The sequence below is a fragment of the Ixodes scapularis genome, unplaced genomic scaffold, assembly GCF_016920785.2.
Source record: "Ixodes scapularis isolate PalLabHiFi unplaced genomic scaffold, ASM1692078v2 PGA_scaffold2__306_contigs__length_199485367, whole genome shotgun sequence".
NCBI classification, from domain to species: domain Eukaryota; kingdom Metazoa; phylum Arthropoda; class Arachnida; order Ixodida; family Ixodidae; genus Ixodes; species Ixodes scapularis.
Window position 1 is genome coordinate 23,994,644 of NW_024609857.1, and position 23,211 is coordinate 24,017,854.

General features: G+C 45.5%; 2 protein-coding genes across 6 annotated transcripts in view; one reads left to right on the top strand and one right to left on the bottom strand.

The window, feature by feature from the left end:
• The window catches only part of LOC8035924 (arfGAP with SH3 domain, ANK repeat and PH domain-containing protein), a 47,966-nt gene extending 41,548 nt beyond the window's left edge, over positions 1 to 6,418 (bottom strand). For 3 of the 5 annotated variants that reach the window (XM_040205998.3, XM_040205997.3, XM_029985933.4), the window contains exons 1-14: positions 5,902 to 6,386; positions 4,873 to 4,945; positions 3,575 to 3,661; positions 3,125 to 3,186; positions 2,499 to 2,573; positions 2,376 to 2,425; positions 1,964 to 2,039; positions 1,804 to 1,857; positions 1,597 to 1,682; positions 1,188 to 1,350; positions 821 to 985; positions 452 to 499; positions 325 to 364; positions 201 to 249 (exon numbers count right to left, since the gene is read on the bottom strand). In XM_040205998.3, the coding sequence (XP_040061932.1) occupies positions 201 to 249; positions 325 to 364; positions 452 to 499; positions 821 to 985; positions 1,188 to 1,350; positions 1,597 to 1,682; positions 1,804 to 1,857; positions 1,964 to 2,039; positions 2,376 to 2,425; positions 2,499 to 2,573; positions 3,125 to 3,186; positions 3,575 to 3,661; positions 4,873 to 4,945; positions 5,902 to 6,027 (1,154 nt within the window). In that variant the 5' untranslated portion in view covers positions 6,028 to 6,386. Of the gene's footprint in view, positions 1 to 200; positions 365 to 451; positions 500 to 820; positions 986 to 1,187; positions 1,351 to 1,596; positions 1,683 to 1,803; positions 1,858 to 1,963; positions 2,040 to 2,375; positions 2,426 to 2,498; positions 2,574 to 3,124; positions 3,187 to 3,574; positions 3,662 to 4,872; positions 4,946 to 5,901 lie in introns of all 5 variants that reach the window. The other 2 variants (XM_029985934.4, XM_040499340.2) reach the window with 2 other exon arrangements.
• Positions 6,419 to 6,638: 220 nt separating this feature from the next.
• Positions 6,639 to 23,180, top strand: LOC115325239 (E3 SUMO-protein ligase NSE2). The gene is made up of 5 exons (XM_029985932.4): positions 6,639 to 6,883; positions 7,615 to 7,727; positions 13,299 to 13,440; positions 18,023 to 18,200; positions 22,983 to 23,180. The coding sequence occupies exons 1-5, from the start codon at positions 6,763 to 6,765 to the stop codon at positions 23,086 to 23,088; spliced, it is 660 nt and encodes a 219-aa protein (XP_029841792.1). The 5' UTR covers positions 6,639 to 6,762; the 3' UTR covers positions 23,089 to 23,180.
• The last annotated feature ends 31 nt before the right edge of the window (positions 23,181 to 23,211 follow it).

The following is a 23,211-nucleotide window of genomic DNA, read 5'->3' on the forward strand; positions in this document are numbered from 1 at the left end:
ATTCAGAATGCCTTCGAAGCAGTCAGAACTGAACAGAACAAGAGGAGATGACAAACCCAGCGGTGTGCTTGTCTACCTTTTACTTCCTGCGATATCATTTTAGCGCCCCCTATCCCTATTTGTTCTGCAGACACCCGCAGGCCAAAAATGTATGCCTTACGCACATGGCACTAGACAACAGAGAGCATTGCATTACTCACGCTTCCATTTCAGAGTCGTCATCCGCTTGAAAGTGGTAGGTTCGATTGTCTGAAGAAAAACAAATTCGTAGCGTAAGACGGCATCGATCGGACAATGTACAAGCAATGCCGGAGAAATACTCACAAGAGACTAGGTCAAAGCATCGCTTCTCCTCCTGAATGCTCTGCACAATAAAACAATAACAACAAAAGGAGGGAAATCAGCACCTTTATGGTTTACGACTGGTCAAAGCATTCCTTCAACTACTTACCTTCACTTGGCACGTCAGCAGGTTGAGCTTTGTAGGAGCTTTCGTTTCCTGTAGAAAAAAAACGAGAACCCAAGAGCGTTTGCACCTCCTGCGCAAATAGGATAAAATTTTACGCCGGTGACACAAGAAAATGCCAAGGAGTAGTGCCAAGTGAACAGGAGTAGATCGCCTTTATCAAGACATAAAAATCCTCGAGCTCTTTTTCTGTACGAGACATCATAATGGTCTTGCTAACACCCCTTTCATCAGTATGGTTACAACCAGCCAATTAGTCAGCCCCATCTTTTTTCCCCAGCAGATGCCATCGAGCACATTACTACTTTGCACAAGTTCAGTGCTGCCAGGCAGAGAGCAAGGTGCATGGCTCACATCCGAGTGGGAGATGTAGAGGTAACCGTCCCGGACTTCGCACTTGCGCTTCTGCCAGACACGACGCATCTTTCCGTCAGACTTTTTGAGGAGGTGGCCGACTTTGGTGTAGCCATAGTGCTGGTTCCCCTGTAGCTGGTGCAGGCTGTAGCCAGTTGCACCAACCTGCACAAACATAAATTGTGATAACATAAGAAAAGATTGTGTCTGCTACAAACATACTCCAATTTCATGCTCGGCTGTAAACACACAAAGGTACAGGCACGGTAGTGCCTGAATGATAAAATCCTGGCAGATGAGTTTGGCAAGAAATTTTTGAATCGAAGTCTGGTGAGGAGTTGCTGGTCTGAAGAAACGTTGAACTCACATCTTTGATGTCAAGGGATGGCGAACTCCGTAAAGTGTTCCTCAGATCGATGAGCTTCTTGCGCTCCTCGTCTTGCTTCTGCCTCACCCGCTGCAACTTGCTCGACAGCTCGATGATGTAGTTGTTGAAGTGGCCGATGGTCTTCAGGCCATCTTGAAAGAAACTGTGCAACACAAAAAACATTCCTTTAATGCTTCTACCACAGCAGTGGACGTCAAACAGCCACTCCCGACTAAAGCAGTACAGTATACAGGACATAGGTTCCTGTTTATACTATCCCTAAAAACTCCCCTTTAAATTATGAAAATGCTAATGCTGTTGAGCTTACTTGGCAAACAATATTGCCCAATTTGTTTTCGGTGAACTGCGACATTAAACTTTCCAGAAGGAAGGCCGAGACCTTACATACTTGTTCTGCGCGTGGTAGAATTCGACGAGGTGCTGGAGCAGTTCCACGCCCTTCTTTGTCTTAATTTCGTTCACTTTGAGTAGATACTGCACAAGGAAAGGAAAGCAAGCAATGCAAATTACATTCGTACATAATTTAATGCACAAATAAAATGTAGCAGTTGACACAGGTGGGCATCTCAAGCGGCATGTTGCAATGCTGGCTCACCTCGCACATCTGAAGCTGGAACATTTTTCTTTCCTTTTCCATTTCATCTGCAATCTGGAAAAAGGATGAACGGAAAGCACATGAGGCTTCACTGCAGTGTTTGGAAATAGACTCGGAAGGAGAAAAAAAAGTTGGGGCAAACAAAAATTGGCTAAGATACCTCCGCAGCCGAAATCTCTGTCCTTATGAGGCCTGCTTCCTTGGCTTGCTGCTTTTTCTCTTTCTCGATCTTTGTTCTGAAAGGATAAAAAGCAAAGCTCACATAACCTCGAATTAGTGTCAGAATTCAGAATTTCCTTGACCAACTGTGGTCGGTGTTCGACAAGAAAAGAATACAATTTTGGCTTTAAGTTTGCTAGTTTCAAGTCACTGCCAATCTAGAAAAGTGGCATTCGGCAAGGTTGCAGGCTGCCTAAGTCATGCAATCCAATATTGGTAAATGTTTTAAGTGTATTCTTCATTTCCCATTTTATAAACAGTGGTAGAGTTTGACCTTTGCATTGCTTACTAGCCAATGTGTATAAATAACTGTGTGGCCTCTTTAAACATCTGGAAAGAGGAGAGAAACTTACGACTTGGCCTCATAATCTCGAGACGCCTTGTCAAACGGCCTCTTGAGGTCCTGAAAAAAGTTTATCGTCACGTACAGAGTTGAGTGAAATAATATAACTGCCCGCCTTTGCAGGAGCACTCACCCCTTTGACGCCTCTCAAATCTCCTTTTAGTAAGTTATCCAATGGGAACATGATAATGTTGTGCAAACTTTGCATCTGAAAAAAAAAAAGAAGAAACGATTACATCAGTTTTTTGTTACCCTGTATTTCTTAAAGAGATACTGAATCAAAATTTTGAGCTCAGAAAACAAGGCTGGACGGGTAGGCGGGACGTTGAAAAACCCAAAAACATCACTCATACAACAATATCTCTAAAAGGATAGCCATATTTTTGGAAAAGTGCGCGATTGAACATGGCCGACGAGGCCGACAAGAAAAGTCACATCACGATTCTCATTTACCCCCTCCTTGCTACATCCTGCCAGGCTGGTGAACCGAAGTCACGAGGAGAGAAGTGAGGCCACTTCCCCTCATTCTCAAAATTTTCAGGAGGACAATAACGTTATAGCCCTCACTTGATCGCACCCTTCTTTCCCAGAAGTGCGGCTATCCGTTTGAGATATTGATGTATGAGTGATGTTTTGAAGTTTGTAGCGTCCCGTTCAGAGCTTCAGCGGCCTTATTTTGCGAAATCTAAATTTCGGTTCTGCATGACACCAAAGGTAAAAAAGTATAGAAACATTGGAAGAAACCAATATCAAGCTCACCAGCGTTTTCATAAGTGCTGATAGTTCCTTCGTCACAACCGAAAACTTAAGGAATGCTGCTCCTGAAGGGTTAAAGAATGCAGGAGAGAGAAAGATATCAAAGAGGGGAATTGTTTTCTTGTTTTCCCAAAACTGCCAAGCAGGTTAAGCAAACATTACATTACAAAGCACGCAGCACATTGCTTGCCCGAGTGCAAAATGCAATGCTATAATGATATCTACATAAAAAAAAGATGGCAGTGGGTGGAGGACTTAAGGTTGAATTGTGGAGATTTTAATCCTATTAACCTGAAGAGCATGTTGCAAGTCACAGCAATTCTCTATTCTATGGATAACGAGATCTCAATTATGGCCATTAGTTTGTTTTGTAATCAAATCACTTTGTGAGGTTCAGAAAGACAATAAATGAGATGGGAGGGAGATTACACGACGTGAGAAGCAATAGCATACCAATGTCTTGCTCCTGATCTTTCGTTACTGCATTGGCACCTAGCCTTTCGAGTGCCTTGGAGAGGTACACTTCGTTGTCGACGTGAGCTGAAATAGTGTCGGGTAAAAATAATATAGACTTTTCTTATATGGACTCGATTTGTGTGATGACACATACAAGAGAACAATTTGAAGACAAAATGAAATAGTACTACACCTCCCCCCCCAAAAAAAATATATATATATTGTCGGAATTTAAGGATTTTTATCTGATCACTAAGGGCTATGACAGACCATCGCTACGGGTTAGAAATTTTAACAGCAGTGTTTTACAGAGGAGTGCAAATACTGTTTTGCTTTGAATTGAGTAATGCAATGTCATTCCTTGCTCCAAAACTGTTAAAAAAGCATTGACTCTTTTTTGCACTGTAAAGATGAGGCAAAATTCTGTTCAAACCACCACAACCCCTATTTAAGTCAAGTATTTGATGAATGTTGGGCAATGCAATTTTATATTTTCTACAAAAATATTACCTAACCCAACAGACTAAAAAACATAACCAGGACTCTTGCATCGGTGTTGCGTCTGTACACTTGATGAACCAAAGAGTTAAATTTAATCATCAATAAATAGCCTTTGCAAATATATACACAATTTTGATTTTCGGCAGGTGTGTTTACTTGTCTCTCGTCATTTATTGAGGATAACTTCCCCTCCATGCGTTAACGCTGTTTCATACTTTTTTTTTTTTTCACGATAAGATGAACCTGTGCATGCAAAATATAAGCGACATTGGACTCTTTAAATAAACATTTAGTAAGTCAGCGACTGTCCTGTGTGTCTCTGAGACTTTGCTGCCTCTTTATTGTGCTGTTTACTGTTATGTCAATCAACCGCCAACTAGCCTAGCAATTCACTTCGTTTGCAGTATACTAACAAACTCGACATTTTAAATTTCCAGAAGACCTAAACAAATGTCGAAGTGTTTTCTAAACATTTTCTAAATCATCCTGCAAATTATTCTAATATCATGGCATTCTGGTTTCCAAAGAAATAATGATGTTGTTGTTGCTGTGATTATTATTATTAACAATGCTTATTTTTGTATACCAACAATGCTATTCAGGGTCAGGAGTGGAAAAGCTTGTGAAATTCAGCTATTAGCTACATTCTCCAAGCATGTCCTTTAAAAAAAAAGGTGATCAGCCAGGAAGGTCTGTCTGTGTTTGGTCGCTAAATTTTGTGCAGTGGCTCTACACTTAAAAACATGCATGCTTCATCGTGTGCAAAAGATAACAGACATGAGGCAAGAACTTACTGTTTCCGCTATTGTAAACGGCCTTCACAGCTTTCTTCATCTTTGTAAGGCCATCCCTGTCAAAGTCCAACGTCTGCAAAGGCGAATAAAAAGACATCTCGAGTGTTATGTGCGGCCTCAGGAAAATGAAATGTGCGTGCTAGACATGGAAGTACGGTTGACACAGCAGATAAAAAGGGGAACAAAAAAAAAAAGAGGAAAAGTAAGCGTAGGGGTCCATCAAACATTTGTCCGCAGTTCAGGAAGTTGAATTATGTACAATAAAATAAAACCAACTGGCTAGAGTTATTTAGCTATTTTTTTAGAACTCTTCTGATTTTATGTTTAGTCAATTTTCAAACATGTACAGGACCATACAAAAAAAGTTAAGAAAAAAACAATGAACGGTACTGGAAGAACAGACTATTCTAGCTGTGTAACCAACTACAGCTACATTTAAAGAGCAGCAAAAAGCTGCCTACTGACGCAGTCGCAAATTTAAACACGAATGACTCAATTTCGCAAGGAAAAGAAAACTACATTCAGTATCGGTGCACACAAGGACAACAGCCACGTGAAAATGAGCAACTCGCGTCGGCGAGTTGTCGGAGTGGACGGCATTGATTAGATCGGCATTGAGGCACGCGATATAACCCAATTCATCGTCGAGGAAACAAAACAAAAACACCCGTAAGTTGTGATCGGCGATAAGCGTTACGCCCATGGGCGCATATGACCATTCTTAAAAACTGACAACAATCGTCATAATAAACTTATTTCGAAACTGGACGATTTACGCAAGCTGCGTTTTCTTCAACAACAACAAAAAAAGAAAGGGGTGTTTCTTTTTTGGTATGTTTCAGAGTAACCACGTTCATACCGCTCAAACGTTCTCATGTACGCGGCTTTTTTTTTTTTTTTCCTTTTTTTTTTTAAAGCTTTGAGTTTATTTGGAATTTCGTTTAACAAATTATGAAAGATATACCAAATGACCATTACACCCAAGACGCGAGCGCGGGTTACGACTGAGAGACATGTCTAGCACCTTACCTCTTCGAGCAGGTTGACGCTCTGACGGCAGTAATTCATTTTGCCCACGAACGTCGAGGTGGTCGGAGAGTTGTAGTCCTCTTGCGTCTCGGACACAAACTCGTCGACACTCATGATTCCGGGCATCTTGGCGGGGTGGTCGTCGCGTTGTTTGGCCGCAAACTTTGGACGCCGCCGCAGGGACGACGAGGCGACAGGATATCCTTCCTTCCCCTGCGATTCTGTGCTGCTCTGACGGTTTGATATTAGGATGCGGATTTCCCTGATGAGAGGCCGTCGCCTACTCCTAGACGCGAGTAGAACGCTGATGATCGTGACGAATACAAAATCGTGGCTCCAACATCTTACGCGCCGGCCAGCGAGCCAAACCGTCTCATCGTACGCGATCACAACACAAAATACGGCGATCAGACATGTCAGTGTACCGCGGCTACTGCGAGTCGCCCCGATCAGCGGATCAACCCCGATCCGCCCGATGTTGTAATGAGATTGCTTGGCTTGGCGCTACTTTGACTTTGATGATAATATTTTTATTTCATCGCAGCAAAAATAAAGCGCTACTAACGTTTCAATTTTAAAATTGTATAAATTACGAGTAGTAATTTAAATTACCATAATTAAACGAAACATTTACCCAAAGTGTTTATTTTATAGTAAATTATTTAAAACTTTTTATTTTTAACAAAGCTGCAGGGATGAGGAGTGATAGATGGCACTACGGTCCTTCCAATTTTCGCGGTTTTCGACTTTTGTGTGTTTTCGTGTGGTGTCTGCTTGCTTTTGTACAAAAGCGGGAATCAACATTGTGGGAATCAACCATAGCCGTGACCGAAGCATTCATTACCGTCATTACCAAGTGCAATGACTTCATTCGCCGCTTTAGACATGTCGGTGGACGATATCAAGAGGTTGAAATGTAACATAGCTCAAGGGATGGACGCGATTCGCAGTGTAGCAACCGACGTCCTTGAAGTCTGCGAATGTAAGCTTGGTTGTCTATCACTGCGTGTCCGCTTTCTTCCCGAGTCCCACTAGAACGACAAACGGAAACAAACGACAGCGACAAACCACAAACCAGAGTCTTTCGCGATTTGACAGGCTTTGTAGAATAAAGGAGGCTATCATGGGCGCACCAACTGGGGGTGCAAGGGGGGCGCTTGCCCCCCCAGTTTTCAGAGTGGGGGGGCAAGGCGTTCCCCCCCACCTGAAACAGCCGCCACTGGGCAGGGCAAACACTAGCCGGCGGCGCCCAAGGGATACCAAGGGCACCGCCCTCTGGCCCTGGGGGGGGGGGGGGGGGGGGGGGGGGAGGGGAGGGGAGGAGGGGAGGGGGTTTGGGTCTGGTCCGGTTTACCCCACCACTCAAGAACAAGTTGGTACGCCACTGAAGGTTATGCTCAAACACGAGCATCATACACGTGAGGGTATCTTTGGCAGGCTTTCAATCACTCGTGCTTACTTCATGAGCACCGAACGACTTAACACCTGCGAAAGGTACCATCGTGAGCATGCTGGATGTGTTTAAGGCTTGTCGATCAATGACGCAAGGCTAAGCTAACTCAGAGTTAGCAACGTAATAATTTGATCACATGACACCAGCTGAGGAGGACATAGTATACTCTCTATGCTTTCACTGCACATTGTTGTCACAAGCAAATGACCGAACAGATCACTGGTGGGGAGAGAGTAACATATTTTTCATCATGGCCGCAGCTGACGAAGCGAGGAAGAATCTCGAACTCCTGAAGGAACATATGAAGGCACTGATCAAGGAGGAGCATGATGCGGCAAGTTATGTAGAAGCGGCGGATACCCTTAAACAGCAGGTAATTCATTACTCGCGAACATCTCGCTTTTTTTCCTGGTACATGTGCATTAGTGCACCAGCTTAAAAAAGAGTTTAAGATAGAAGACAAGCTAAGCCAGCAGACGAGCTGGTTTCAAGTCACACATTTGAAACCGGAGACGACAAATTAAAAAAAATAACACACTACCTGTCATACACACCCGAGTAAATTTTATATAACACAGCCTGTTAAAGACGCGACTCCTCCACACACATCTTTCCCCGACGTTTGCACACTCCTGACGTTGACGCCGTTCCTGCCACAGTATTTCATTGCTGCATCCTCCACCCACAACCCACCCGAGACCGTTCTATGCAAAGCATTCCACCCTACAGCTGACAATAGTGAGCAAACTCAAGGCAGTGTACACCTCTAAAACAAAGACAATGGTGTTTTCTTTTCCCTACTCTTAATTAGGTATAAACTTCTGGGTTGCTGCATCTACTGTAGAATACCGTGCATCCGCCCATTCTGTACTAAGCGCCCATTTCCAAATTTGTAAGATTGAGAAAATATGCACATAACTGATTACCGGACAAGCACCCGTGCCCATTTTTTTTTTCGCGATTGTCTACAAAATTTGAGTTTCCACTAGCCCGGTATGTTTCGGTAGTGTGATTGAAGGTTGGCTGATACAATCGCCTACAACACGTTTTTGATTGTCTCTTTCAAAACCCTTTTTATGTACCGCCTTGGTGGCTCCGAGGCGAGAGCGCTGACCTACGGATCCCCATGTGGCGGGTTCGAATCCCGGCCGAGGTGCCCGCAATCTGACGGAGGCTTATTGCAGAGGAGGCGCCGTGTAACCGAGCTTTCGGTTGAACGTCAAAAGATCCCCAGGTGGTCCAAATTAATCCTCAGTCTTCTGTTGGGGCGTGCCAGATGCCCGTCGTTGGTTTGGCCCGTAAAACCCCCAAATTTGATTTTGACCCTTTTTATGCAGTTTCTCTCTTTACCATTGTGTTTCCTCAAGATACTGAAAATGATCAAGAAGAGTTACCTTCTCATGGTCAGGGCCACTGGTCATATGCTCAGGTGTTGGTTGTATGCTGCCGATGTCGTTACGGCCTTGCATCCTACTCTTCATTGCGCATCGTGCAAGGTGTACTTTTGACAAGCCCAGACTTAAATGTTCGCCTGGATAATCAGTGTAACCAAGCCCAAAGGGAGTGCCGACACATCGCTTGGGTCCAGTCTGAGCGGCATTCGGCTGTAGTGTTGCGACATCATGGTTAAATAAACAGGCGTCGGTGGAGTCGTCTGACATGAAGCATCATCACATGGCACCACCAGCCTCACAATCAAAACAACATACTTTACAAAAAAGAAACTGTATTTATTCTGTTACATTACAGGAGGAATGAAGCCTGCAACATGCTGTATAACATAGTTAGATTCAGTAAGGCTTTATTGCTTTTTCTATGTTTTGTTCAGCCCTTTTTGCACCAAGCAAAACTCCCTTTTTCAAATAGCTATGTGTCTAGCTTTGTTGCTTACCGACTTCACGGCGATCTCTGCCCGAAACATTTTTCCTGCACATCGAGTTGCCGTTCTGCCCTGCACCGTCTTCGTTTGCTTAGCTATAGGCTCATATATGCGTTCATGCCAGTGTCAAAGTATTTGTCTTCTTGAATTAATGGAAATACGGTTGAGTGCTTTTATACCTCGGTTGTTTTCTGCATTAAAATTTCCTTACGTGATTCAGTTAAGTGTGACTGGGACTGTACATGACAATACTGGTGAAAGAAAATATTCAGAGCTGGTCCATGTATATTGTATTGCAGTTAACTTCGAGTGCTGACAGCTATCTTTTTGTGCCTGCTTGGAGTCATTGGATGGTCACGGAGCACCGCAAATCTCGAGCTTCAAATCTCCATTGTTTGCTGGCACAAAGCGTTTGCTCGGTGCCTGAAACACAGCCTGATTGTTCTATTTATAGCATTTTTGTTGTGGCAACTAAATTCCAGCATTGCGGTATCACTCAGGTGCCTCGGCAAGGTTGTTTTGACGTCGGTAGTGGTCCCCAAAGCCGCCCTTGTGTTGTGCAGCAGAGAGGAGGAGGTGACAGCCGTTTGTTCAGCTGAAGTCTGTTACACAGCCCACAAGCCGAGAGAAATTTAAACGGCTGCGAGTTTGAATGCAGGGATGCTTGCACTTGTTAGTGTGTTGTTGCTTGTCTAACCAACGGCGAGGATCACATTAGCTGCGTTTACATGAATGCGACTTCAGCGCATCGACTCTAATCATTCTTCAAATGAAGCCGACGCAGCAACGTTTACATGAATGCTGTGGGAATTAAAAGGAGGGAGGATTACGCACCTTTACGTCCGGAGACCTGTCCGGTCAAAGGGGAAATCCGATGCCCGTCCCACCGCGCGGCCGACGGCTACCAGTAAGGGCGGTCGCCGCGCCGGGTTCGGCCAACGCCATGCCAACAACGATGATCCCGGTATCCAGCAGCGTTTATTGAGTACCAGGGGTCCCCAACAAGACACTGTGGTCAAGCGAGCTGCGGACACAGTGTGCCCGCATCGCCCACCGACCTGAGAGCCAAAGGAGTAATTGCGCGCGGAGTCATCGCCGGTCGGGCGAGCTCACACCGCTACCCGTCGTTGTAGGAGTTTGGGGCAAGGGCTCTCGGCAGATGGACATCCACAGGTTGTGGGGACGCCGACTGTCAGAGCCCGGGGAATTACTAGCGTGGAGTCATCACCGGTCGGACGATGCTCGCGCCGCGACTCGACCCATTGCCCGGAGTCCAATCCAGGACTCCTCGACCACACGGCCGTCCACTCGGAGGGCAGGCCCGACTCTCCCTTTGCGCGGTCTCGCTGTTCCCCCGAAATCGGGGAGACGCGCGGAGGAGTGCAAGAGAGTAAGCCAGCATGGTGGCGTAGTCTCTCCAACACGATACGGAGCAACCGGGCTCGAAGTCAGACGGCTTCGCCCGGAACGTCCTCGGCTTACGCCTTCTCGGGGGAGGGAAACCAGTGGCTCCCACAATCCCCCCGAGCCACTGGTTTCCCTCCCCCGAGACGGCGTAAGCCAAGGACGTTCCGGGCGAAGCCGTCTGACTTCGAGCCCGGTTGCTCCGTATCGTGTCGGAGAGACTACGCCACCATGCTGACCTACTCTCTCGCACTCCTCCGCGCATCTCCCCGATTTCGGGGGAACAGCGACATTGCGCGAGGGAGAGTCGGGCTTGCCCTCCGAGTGGACGGCCGTGTGGTCGAGGAGTTCAGGATTGGACTCCGGGCAACGGGTCGAGTCGTGGCGCGAGCATCGTCCGACCGGCGATGACTCCACGCTAGTGATTCCCCGGGCTCTGACAGTCGGCGTCCCCACAACCTGTGGACGTCCGTCTGCTGAGAGCCCTGGCCCCGAACTCCCGCGACGACGGGTAGCGGCGTGAGCTTGCCCGACCGGCGAAGACTCCGCTCGCAATTACCCCTTTGGCTCTCAGGTCGGCGGGCGATGCGGGCACACTGTGTCCGCGGCTCGCTTGACCGCAGTGTCTTGTTGGGGACCCCTGGTACTCAATAAACGCTGTTGGATACCGGGATCATCGTTGTTGGCATGGCGTTGGCCGAACCCGGCGCGGCGACCGCCCTCGCTGGTAGCCGTCGGCTGTGCGGTGGGACGGGCATCGGATTTCCCCTTTGAGCACCGGACTGATCCCCGGACGTGAAAGGTATGTGATCGGCCCTCCTTTTATTCCCCACAATGCGCAGCAAGCCCAACATGAAGGTGGCGTCACGCCGTGTCAAAGCTCAAAGTTAAAGCTGCATTTCTGGCACCAGCCGCACTACTTGACCATGTTTTTTGGTGCATCGCACGTGAAGGCTTTTTGACGCCTCTGGTGAGCGTAAAGATTGTGCCCGCTGTCTTCGATGCTGTGTAAGAAGTTATGAGACGAAAGAAACATTAAAACCCAAGCATTCTGGGCTCCGAGCCGGGCCACTCTAGACTAGAGGCATTGTATGTGCTCAAGCCCTGGCAAGCGAGATGATTTCTGAACGCCCTGAGGACGCCACAGCGCTTTGCCTCGCCAAACCTCGCTGACCGCGACCTGACCAACCAAATCCCAATGCCGAAGGGCTCCGGCGCAGCCAGGAATGGCACCGAGGTAGGAGCTGCTCGTTCTGTGCTACCGTGCATTACTCGGAGCTCTTGGCATCGTTCGTGCTTGCGCCAAAGCCTTTAGAGACTCCCTCGGACGTGCAAACCATACTTCACAAGGCTTGGACGGGGGCTGCCCTCACCAAGCAATTCAGCTATATTCCGCTTACTTATGATGGCAATAAAAGCTCGCGTTTCTTCTCGGGCGAAAACTGCAGGCAACCACATGGGACCGCTCTCCACACCGCTGATGAGGTTGTTCTCTGTTCCATGTTCTCAGCTGTTCACTCGCTCCCACAGTGAGCGCCTTCCCATAATCCTCCCCGTACCAAAAGGCAATGCAATCTCTGTTTACATCAACTGAATGAACGTGCATTCGCCGTCTCGATCCACCTCTGTCTAGCGACTTGAATGCGATACGCTTCCTTAGCGCATTATGCCATTTACATGACCGCATTGAATGCGACTAAGTCACATTTACATGAATGCGACTAAGTCGCATTCATGTAAACACGGCTATTGTTCTAGACCACTCTCTTCTAGGCCGTCATGGTATAATTTGCTGCATTCTCGGGTGAACATGCATGGGTTGTATGGGACGCCAGACGCACCATTCGGTGAAGTGTTCCAGGCGCAGCGTTATCAAACTAGCACCATTATAATGGTGCCTCTTGACACGAGGTTGTGTTCAAGCACCTTAATTTGAGTGAACACTAGATGTTAGGAAGATGCCTACAAATTGAGGAAATCTGGCATCAAGAGCAATGTTCATGCAGCTGAACAGAGGCGATGTTTCAATAAGCAATTTGGTGTATCTATGTTTAGAAAGCAGGAAATTAGTCGACCCCATGGCCACCCAATGTCTCGATTGTAGACGAGAAGTTTAGCCAGTGCAGTACGACTGCTAGCCTGGGATCTTCAGCGTCCATCATGCAGTTGTGATACATGACTGCATGCCGGTACTATGCTCGTCCAAATCTAAACGGGCAGGGGTGAAGATTGAACCCAGCATCCCTGGGTTCTGCAGTGAGAGTTTTCGATCTAGGTGCTCTGAGCTGCGGAGTATTGGAGCGTCACCCAAGTGTTACTCCAGAATAACTGAATACCAGTGAGAAAATAGTCCATAGTTCTGCATTGATTTATGTGAGTCACATGCTTGTGTCTGAAACTACAGACTGGTGGACTTCGCTAGCGTCGCAACCAGTCGACATGCTTCATTTTCTTTCCCTACAGATGTAACACAATGTGGTACTCTGGATGCATTCGGTGACTATGGGTTATCTTAAATACACCGGATTAGTGATTATGACTGACGTGGGCATTCTTCCCCCGATCAGCTCGCTCTTGTTTTTAAGACTCTTGGTGGACGTTCGGTGTTGAAAGAGGGGGTGTTTTGTTGCTTTTTTGGTCATCACGTGATGTGGCTTGCAGGCCAGGAGGCAAAATGTAGCCCCGGACAAGATGAAGGACGTGCTCGACACGGCCTACGAAGCGTCGAGGGCACGACAGCCCAATCCCGAGCACCACGTGGCGTTCAAGGGACTTCTCAACATGGTGCCTCTGGTGGAAGAAGGTGAGTGGTTAATACAGGAGATGTGCTTAAATGTCGTCCAGCAAATTATTGCATTATTTTTTGTTTAAAATGCACATTTAAAAGCATTATAAAGGGTGTTTTGTTTAGTCTTTTCAGATTTGTTTTAAAAAAGCCGGAAAGGCCACATCAATGCCATTTGTGTAGGTGGCTTATACGGTCAGGGGAACATAATATAGAGGGCTAATCGTCACGATAAGTCAATTACCCAACTAAAGTTTGTTAATTAACTTTTTTAATTAGTGAACATCAACATATCGTTCCAATTGGAAACTTGCTGAACGTCATCGGAAAGCACATCGGTGAAATTTAGAAAGACCTAGAGTTGTGTGGGAAGCACAGTGGTGTGTTCGAGTTACCACTCGCGCAGTAGGCACAAGGCTCAGAGTGGGAAAACATGCCCGCACGGCTTTTCTGTTTCTTATCATCCGTGTTTTTGCACAACCAGCCTTCCGCCTGTTGTACCAGTGGTAACTTTAGCGCATTGCGGTGCCTCCCGCTCGCTCTAAGACTTTCTTGTGCCCTTACGTTCTGCTCATCAACTACCCTACGTTTACTTCACTAATAAAAGAAAAGTTAATTGACAAATTTTAGTTAATTAGCCGGCCTGTCGTGACAATTAGCCCCCTATATTATGTCTTTTTGGCAGTACATAACTCATTTGCACAAACTGCATTGGTGCAGCTTTCACAACCTTTTTAAAAGAAATTTGTAAAGCTATAGACGAAAGAAAAATAAAATGCCCCGTATTGGGCATTTTTTATAATAAAAATAAAACTTTAAATATGCCCCATATTGGGTAAAAGTTGGGGCATGCAAAACATTCCTTTCCATATAGACAGTTTGAATGATCACCGTCTGCATGCTGCCATTTTTTGTTGACTTGGCCGTGGAGCTTGTTTTGAGCAGGCACCAGTAGCTCTCTTCCACAAATATTAGGTGCCGTGTCTGCGTCTGCAGCTCACCGACGCACCAATTTTTACTTGGTGTTTAGCACTGGAAAGGTGTGCGAAAACTTTAACGAATATATATTGTCCTAGTTAAATTACTTTCTGATGCAGGGGCAATGACATGCTGCAACGAGGTCGTCGTCTGCTCGTACTTGTAACTGCATAGTAATGGCGGCCTTTCGGAATGACAGCGTGCAAACCCAGTGTACGGAAATCGCAGGTTGCACCCACATCGTATAAAAACGAAAAATAAAGGTTACTCGTCAACTGCGTTGGCCACATTCTCGTCCAAACTTCCAGTTGGTGTTGGCAATGCCAGGAGCTAATATTTGCGGGAAAAATTTTCAAAATAGTTTGACAGCGGTTACTGCAATGAGATGGAACCAGAGTCTTTTACTCCCGACGAGATCGGTTGATCGTAATGTCTGCCACGTGCCTTTGTACCGCGACTACAGTGTACCGTGGCTCTTGAGCCGTTCGTGTCAACCTTCGCTGCCTCACACCGGTGCAGACGGAGCAAGCTTCACCGATTTGCATGGTTGCATGTGCATTGAGCCTCACCGTTTTGCACCGTCGCGTGTGCGTCGAGTTTCGCCACTTTGCACCGGTGTGCCAGGAGCAGCGGGTTCCCGGGTTAGTGCAATAAGCCCGGAAATTATGCTCAATACTATTACGAGTCGACTTTCCGTGGTCTTGATTGTAGGTTGACCTCTCATTTTAAAAAGCTCTGCTGAGAAAGGTAAAAGAAATGCGGATCTGTATTATTTTATAAATACGGTAGTTGAGGTAGGTCTTGTGCAGCAGTTAAAGGGAAACTGAAGCGGTTCTCTATTTGAGAAAAAACATTTCAATGGCCTTCATTCTACCTCCAGGATCAGGAATATCAAGATTGTTTTTCAATTTGGTGCACGGAGGCTTCAGAAATTAATTTTTAAAGTACCGCCGAAGCCCCTCCTTCCTGGGGCGTGACGTCACACCAGGAGCGTTCGGAATATCTGCTCTCGCGCATCTTCAGCGCCTGTCAAAGCTATGCACGCGCACTCTTGCTATTTTCAGAAAGGTCAGAAAGAGACGTCACGACTGGTGTCAGTGCGGGAAAATATACCTGGCAAGCTTGCCGTTGCACGCGCTGAACACACGAGCGACACGCGCTTGGAGGCCCGAAGATCCTAGTATGACGTCACGACTGGTCGAATGTTTTTTCGCTTTTTCTCGCTTTTAGTTGCATCTTCGGGGAAAACAAAAGTGATATTCAGATTCACGGGATAAAAATACGCCAGAATTCACCTCTAACTCGTTTTTTTCAAAAAGTGTTTCAGCTTCCCTTTAACAAAAAGGGCAGCGAACTCTAACCCAACACTGGCTATAACACTAAAGTGCAGTGCCACTTTTAAAGCAATATGGTAGATTTTTATGGGATTTAGAGGTGGTTGTTTTTGCAGTTTATGATATTAGAATATTTAGTTTGGTAGGAAATTGGGGGATATATCTTCGTAGATCGACATTAGCTGCTATGCCGTTTTTTGTCGACATTTCAGAGATATTGTATTTACACACTAAAACTACAAGTGTAAAAAGTAGAGGAAAGAGAAAGGCTTTATTTCATCTCAAGTATTGTGCTACGACTAATTTTTCCAATCATTTCTTTTCATACCTATTATAAATGGAACCTACACTGACCTGAGCCTTATTTCTAAAAAGAAAGTTATGCATTGTATGTAATATTATTATTATTAGAGCCCTGCATGGATAACAGTTTGATCATAAGCATGCAATCCGCATCCGAACCGCATCCGCAATGTTCTCAAATAATTGTATCCGCATCCGATCCATATCCGCAGACTTTGTATCCGCAACCGAAAGAGATCCGCAAAATTTGGAACCGCATCCGACCCTCAATCTGCGCTTTCATTTTACATCATAAAATCAAGCATGAATAAAAATTTTACAAAAGCACCTTGATTGTATTCTGTAAGCCGTCTGCTTACCTTCGTACAAAGAACTCTTTGTTTCATAACACGGTGAAAGTCATTTTATCGTATTGTTTTGTCATATTTATAAAATAAGCGATCATCCTTCCTGAGACACTTCGCATTGCTAAAGAGATGATCGCGGTTATTAGATCGTCTTGGTAGTCCGTGACACTGACACTGTCCAGAAGATGCGCTCTGAAGGAAGGAAATTTTAATATCTATTTTCCTTTTTGCTTTGTAAAACCCACTTTAAGCAGACACATTTTATAAACATGGAAATTAACAAAGGACAGACTAATAACTTTGTGTCATTTTATTTAGGCCCAATGATAAAAAAAGTGGGAGAGGGAAAGCACTCGCTCACCGCAGCAAAGTACCCGTGTATATGTGCCAAGGCGCAAGTACACCACTGGGAAAATAGCACAATATTCAATACTGGCAACACCTCCTGTCGATTTCAGTTTTAAACACATGCTCAGAGTTAATACTCAAAAACAACTCGGTGCCAACTGTCAAGAAAGAGAAAACTTGCACATGCAGCGTTTCACTTGTCAAGGTTGCTGTGTAGAAAAAACAAAATGTTGTCAACACAGACATATTCAGACTGGCTCGCCACTCTTAAATTTATTATACCCGCTAATGAGAAGCCTCTTTCCGTTGGTGCACTTGATGCTGGGGTGGTATGCGCAAACTGCGCTACAAGAATGAGGTGCGGAAACACGTGTCGGCGCAAGTTCCACCACTCCAGAGGATTGAATTCAGTCTTCTCAATCTACTTGTAGGCGAAGAAGTCACTTGCGGGCTTCTACTTTCTTGTGGGTTGTATGTTTTGGGTTTTTGTTGCCCAAAGGACATTTTCCTCTCTTTCCCTGCCAAACAAGGACACGCTTTCCTGGGACGACTGATGCTCCTGCATTCTTTACTTTTTGTAGGGACAGCATTTTTGGCGAGATAGAACGTTCTGAAGCAATCTTTTTATTGAGAATTAAATCTTTCTTGACGTAAAGAACAATTTTCTTTCCGATTGGCACCTTTTATCTAAAGCGAGTTTAGTTTGCTCCCGTAATACATTCAATGATGCACTTCATAGTATCAGTCACTTATTCGCTCTTCACTGAGCGGTCGCGCAGGTTTATGGGTCTCCTCAGCAAAACTGTAGATCCGGGCTCACGGATATCCACAGCCCCTGGCATCCTCATCCGATTCCGCAATCCACCAAATCTGATTAATTTTTATCCCCATCCGCCAGTTTACTGCGCATATCCGTGTATGATCCACGTGTAATCTGCGGATATGCAGGGCTCTAAATATTATTACGGAAAGAAGTAAGTAGTATGCTCCAGCCTCAAAGAAAAAACCGCAGTCTTTATAAAGATAACCTCGTTTAGCAATCCAGTTATTTATTTATTTTATAGTGACATGCTAACAGATGTTGGCATCTGCTCCAAATGCATCAGGGACTGCTACAAACCAATATTTTGCCAGCTATAAAACCTGAAACAAAAAGTCAAATTCCGCTTTCATCACTGGACAAATCAGGCTATTTGATAAAGTTGTGTGGCCTCGGCCATTTTGTTTTAGGCATGTGGACGTTGTTTGCGTTTGCGGGTTCACTCAACTTGTTGCGATTACTGCACGCAGGTGGTTCAAACGAAGATTCAGCAAATGACGACAGCATGCTGGTCTCGGAAGAAAACCTACAGTGGAAGGATCCCATCACCCAGTGCGACATCGAGCACCCCGTGAAAAACACCGTTTGCGGTCACATCTATGACAAGAACAGCATCGCCCACTACATCAAGACAACGAAGCACCCCAGGTACAGTAAACACGTCGAAGCATTGATCATTTTTGGTGCTTCTTCTGATATAAAGCACTGAATTGCATATAATTAACTCTTTTTGTATCGTGCCCATTTACCATTCATTGATCACCCACTTCACGCCAAAATTCAAATTTGGCGTGAAGGAGCACGTTACACCATTTCGTATATTGCCGATGAACTACAACTTTGGTTTCTATTTTGTGTTTCGTGCTTTCTCCCCAAGCTGGTGAGGTAGGCAGAAATAAATTTGTGCATGGTGGGGGCACCTGTGAAACATGGCATCTTGCTTACATTGGGGACAGCTACAAAGACGGCCTCTATCTAACGATTCAACTACTTTTGCTGATAGTGTCGATGACAACAGTAGTGAGGACTGTGGATGGGTGGATAATTTGATTTGAGCTTCTACAGCGACGTTCCGTATTCGAGGCGCAGAATATAGACAGGTGCTCATTGAATAGCGTCGTTCTAGCCTTTTAGGCTGTCCTGAGCAGAGGCACAAACTTTATATCTGCCACAAGCCATTAAAACAGCAGCAGAGAAGAGGTTAAAGCAGTGCTATAGCTAACCAAAGTTTTGCAAGAAAAAAAAAAAAAAGTTTTGGATGACATGCATTTTGCATGCAACAGATTCTCTGAATGGCATTACGCCACAAAAAGTACTCCTGCCGATACACCAAAATGTGACAGTATCAGCTAGAAATCCCTAACTTACCTAAGTGATGGTAGTGTGTATGGGGCATACTCTGTATACCTAGGATTTTTTAAAGTCATAGCATGACTTGATAAGCCACCAATGTTTGACCTTTTTGTTTTCATATTTGCACAAATTCCGAGTTAAGCGTTTATGGCTAACTCTTTTCAGGCATTAGTGTAAACCTTTTTTTCTTTTATAGAGCAGCTTATTATCTACATTTTATTGTGTCATAATAAGCCATATGATGACAAGCTCTTAAAATCAAAAACCTTTGATCCATCCTTCGAAAATCACCACTTCTCCCTATGATACGTAAAGAGTTAACAGGCCACCAAGATAGAAAGAAGCATACTATAGTAAGATCTAGTTCCTTCAAGTTGAAAACCACCTTTCAAACTTGTTTGGACCACCTGTAATGACCTTGCAGATCTTGTCTTTTTAGCTTTTATGGTTACAACTTGATGCTTTTTGTCGTCACATGTTTCTGACATTTTCACCATGGAAGTTATGACAGCACCGTCACTATGAAACTGCACATGAGCACAATGCCATGTATTATCCTTTGGCACGTGGTTTACAGAACCCAGCTGTCCATATCAGTGAACAATATTGAAGCTCTAGTTTTTGCCATGTTTTACCGATTCATAGTTCCAACTTCTTGCCGACATCTTTTCTTCATACGACGTTTCGTAGCAGCAACACCACAAAGGGTGTTAGCTGAGCTGCGGGGTCTTATATGCGAGCATCAAAATGTCTGCAAGTTTTCATGAATCTGAGGCATTTTCATTCATTTTGTGTTACTGGGAAGTGTCTTCTCTTTTAGACTGAGGCTACACTGTTTTTGTAGTCCGCTTTGCTCACCCACTGGCATTTTCCTGTTGTTTAGCAAGAACATATGCCGAGACGCTCCTGGGTTCACGCAACCACTTTCCGAGAAGTTACACACGTTGACTTGGAGTGACTCTCAGCGACTCTAGTGCAACTTTTAATGCGCTTTACTCATCATTGCGAATATAACGCCTCAAATTTTGCGGTGGCCAATTCAGGACAATGTATCTGAACTCAGTATCGGTAGATATTTCGAGGTGGCTCGCGCAAAGAAAAATCAAGCGGTAAAGTTTCATATTTATTCACTTCGAGGGGCACTTAAATTGCGGCAGAAGTGGGAAGTGCCTTTGGTGCATGTCATGCCACTGCAAGGGTTCTTGAATTCGAGGAACGCCCATCTCTTTATATTGAAAACCTAAAAACCCGTCATGTTCTCGGCATCGAGGCAATAAAGGAGTGGAAAAGCCTACAGACCTTGTAAACACTAATACACATGCAGTGGAGTGTTGGTACCTAGGAATGCATCTATAAATGGTTCAGGTGGGACTTGACTAAAAGAACACTTTATTCAAATTGAGGGACAACCGAGGAAATTTAGGCACTCGGGGAATCCTTGAAGGTAAAACTGGAAACTGTGATGCCAAGGTGCGTCTTTTAGCAAAAGTATTTCGTGGTGAACACAGCTGGACTGGCATAGACATCCTGTGCAGCCACCAATCTTAGTTTCTAATGAATGTCGGCTTCCCCGAGCACAGCGCTATACAAAACGTTCGGGGCCGCACTCGGCGCCAACCTTTATACAGAAAACCCCAAAATCAAGGACACAGATTCCCTCCCCGCGCCGGCGAAAACCACCACGATCGTCTCGATCCCGGTACGCCTGCTCAATTTGCCGGCAAGGGAAGTGCAACCTGATAATAGGAGGAGCGAAAATACTTTCTGCCTAGATTTTATCAATTATCGGCACCAACGAACGTTGTCGCATAGTGATTTCTGGACCATTGAACTCGCATATAAAGCGCAGATAAACAAAAAACATGGCAGCGTGTCGCAGTCATTGCTGCTCACAACTGCGGGACAGTCCATTGAACCTGAGCTCCGAGCAACTCCCGCGGGTCGTGCGACGCGGGAGCACTTACGGAGCAGCCGCAGGTAGGTTTTCAAATTTCAAGGTGTTGAACCTTTACTCCAGAGCGAGATGGAGAAACATTGCCGAAGGAAGGCACAGAAGGAGTCCGAGCGGGCAGCACTTCACCACGTGATGTAACGCGGGTGGTGTCATAAGTGGTGCTTCCAATTCGCTTCCAAGGCAGAGCGGCATGCCCCGTTTTAGGTGTCACACACTCAAACAGTACAAGAATGGAGAACAACAGGATGAGTGGCATGGGGCGGGCGAGAAATGTGAGAAGCAGACTTTCCGGCAGCGACCCGACCAGGCAGCTACGTCCCCAAGTTGCTACTGCCGAGGGTCGAACGACAAAGTCGGACGTGCATCCTGCGAGTCGACCCCAATTACCGTCCGAACGACCGTTTCGGCGCCAACCTAACAGACGCTGCAGCAAGCCGAGGTGGACGCGGGGACTCTCAGCGGCGACCCAAAAGACCCGAAGGCAAGAAGTGGACGACAAATTTACCGGCGACCAAGAAAAGAAACTGTCGGCAGTGACCCGGGGAAACCCGCCAAACTACCGTCTCCAGATTTGGCGAGTACCTGACACAACGCAAATTCCAACACCGGCCATGGATTCTACAAGGCCATTTGAAGATTGGTCGGTACCCGCAAAAGATTGAATCCAGTTGCCACCATTGGAGGTTACAGGTTTGACAACCGATGCGGCGAATGGTTAATTCGCCGAAGTTTTGAGAAGGTGACGGCAGCAGTGATCACCGGAATGTCATATCGGCACTTAGTGAGGAATGTATGTGTGGTGGGGGGGGAGTGGGGGGGCTGTCAACACAACACCGTTCACACTATCATATATATTTATGCTATGTTTCTTTTTTTTTTTTTTTTTCTTTATGGTGCGAGTTTTTTTGTTTTGTTCAGTGGATGGGCTTGAACCTGAACTTGAACATTAAAAAGACACTGGAATAGTTAGAAAAAGATCTTCTTTTTGGCATAGTACTTCCTGAAGAATAGAAATATAACCATCATTTGTTCTCAATCAACACTAAACATGAAAAAAATAGACAAACATGCAGCTGCTCGCCCCCCCGTACGTCATTGGTTGGTCGAGCCGTGATGTCATAAAATGAGCAGGCGCGATTCTAATTGCATCTGCCGTGCAACTATCAGCTGGAAATCCTTACCTCGTTTCGTCTCCGCTTTGCTCAAGCTTCTTGGATTCGCCGAGGTGCCTGCATCTTATGTAGAAGGATGCTCAAAACTGCTGCACTAGCAACCATTTACTGAGAATAAACCTCTTCTTCTTCCACACCCATTCATTCCGAGATATGAAACTACTAATAGGTGTGGAAGATCATCTTCGTTAAATGGTTGCTAGTCCAACAGTGTGTTTGTCATCTTTTCTCTCTCTCTCTCTCTTCGTGTACCTTTCTACATTCAGCTGGCATCTTTCAGAAGCATGAGTCACCAACTAGCTCGGTATTGACGATGTACAACGCTGGCTCTGCGAGTCGAGGAGTACGCGCGAGGAACCTTTCGTGAGGTGATGTTTTTCCTTCTCCTTTTACTGCCTTCTACCACTGCCACGGTAAGGTGTGGTTTCACTGCAACTTCAAAGGCGTCTTTTTAGGAGATGCGGGCACAGAACGGCCTACTTTTTGTAACATACATGATGCCTGTTTTGGAACAAAACAAATCAAGTGTTTTTCATCAAATTCAAAACCGCTCAACTTCTTTTAAAGGAAGTTACAGATACCTTAGTTGTATTTCTCGCTTGGCCTTTTAACTCGTAGGCATCTGTCATAACAGTCGGCCAGCTTATGAAAGCCCCACGAATAGAAGGAAGCGAAAAATCGGAAAGTTATCCTTGCACTTGGTACTGCTCAAACACATCGGTGATTTAGACGCCTCGCTGAGTCCAGCGTTTCGACCATGCACTGCGAGTCTCCAATTTGGGGTCGCTCCCTTGTAGGCAAGTTTTCTGCATGCTGGAAAAGCATTAAATGGAATCCTATTTGACACACCTCAAGGCACCCTGACAGGGTGCCTTGAGGTGTGTCCTCGTGTGTTGACTGGTTCTTGACGGCAGCAATCCTCAGATTTTTCGCGTCTTTTTGTGCTTTCAGGTGTCCCTACTTGGGCTGCAGGAACCCCAGGTCGCTACGATCGACAGAACTCGTTGACGACTTGTATGTGATGCGCTTCCTCAAAGAACGAGCTGCGAGCAAATAGGCCAATCGTATTGTTTGTGGGAACAAACATTTTTCGCCCGCTTCATTGCTTGTCACACCCATCAACTTGTCCAATAAAGATTTTAATTTTCATCAATGAATATAAACGCTGCGAGGCCGAGGT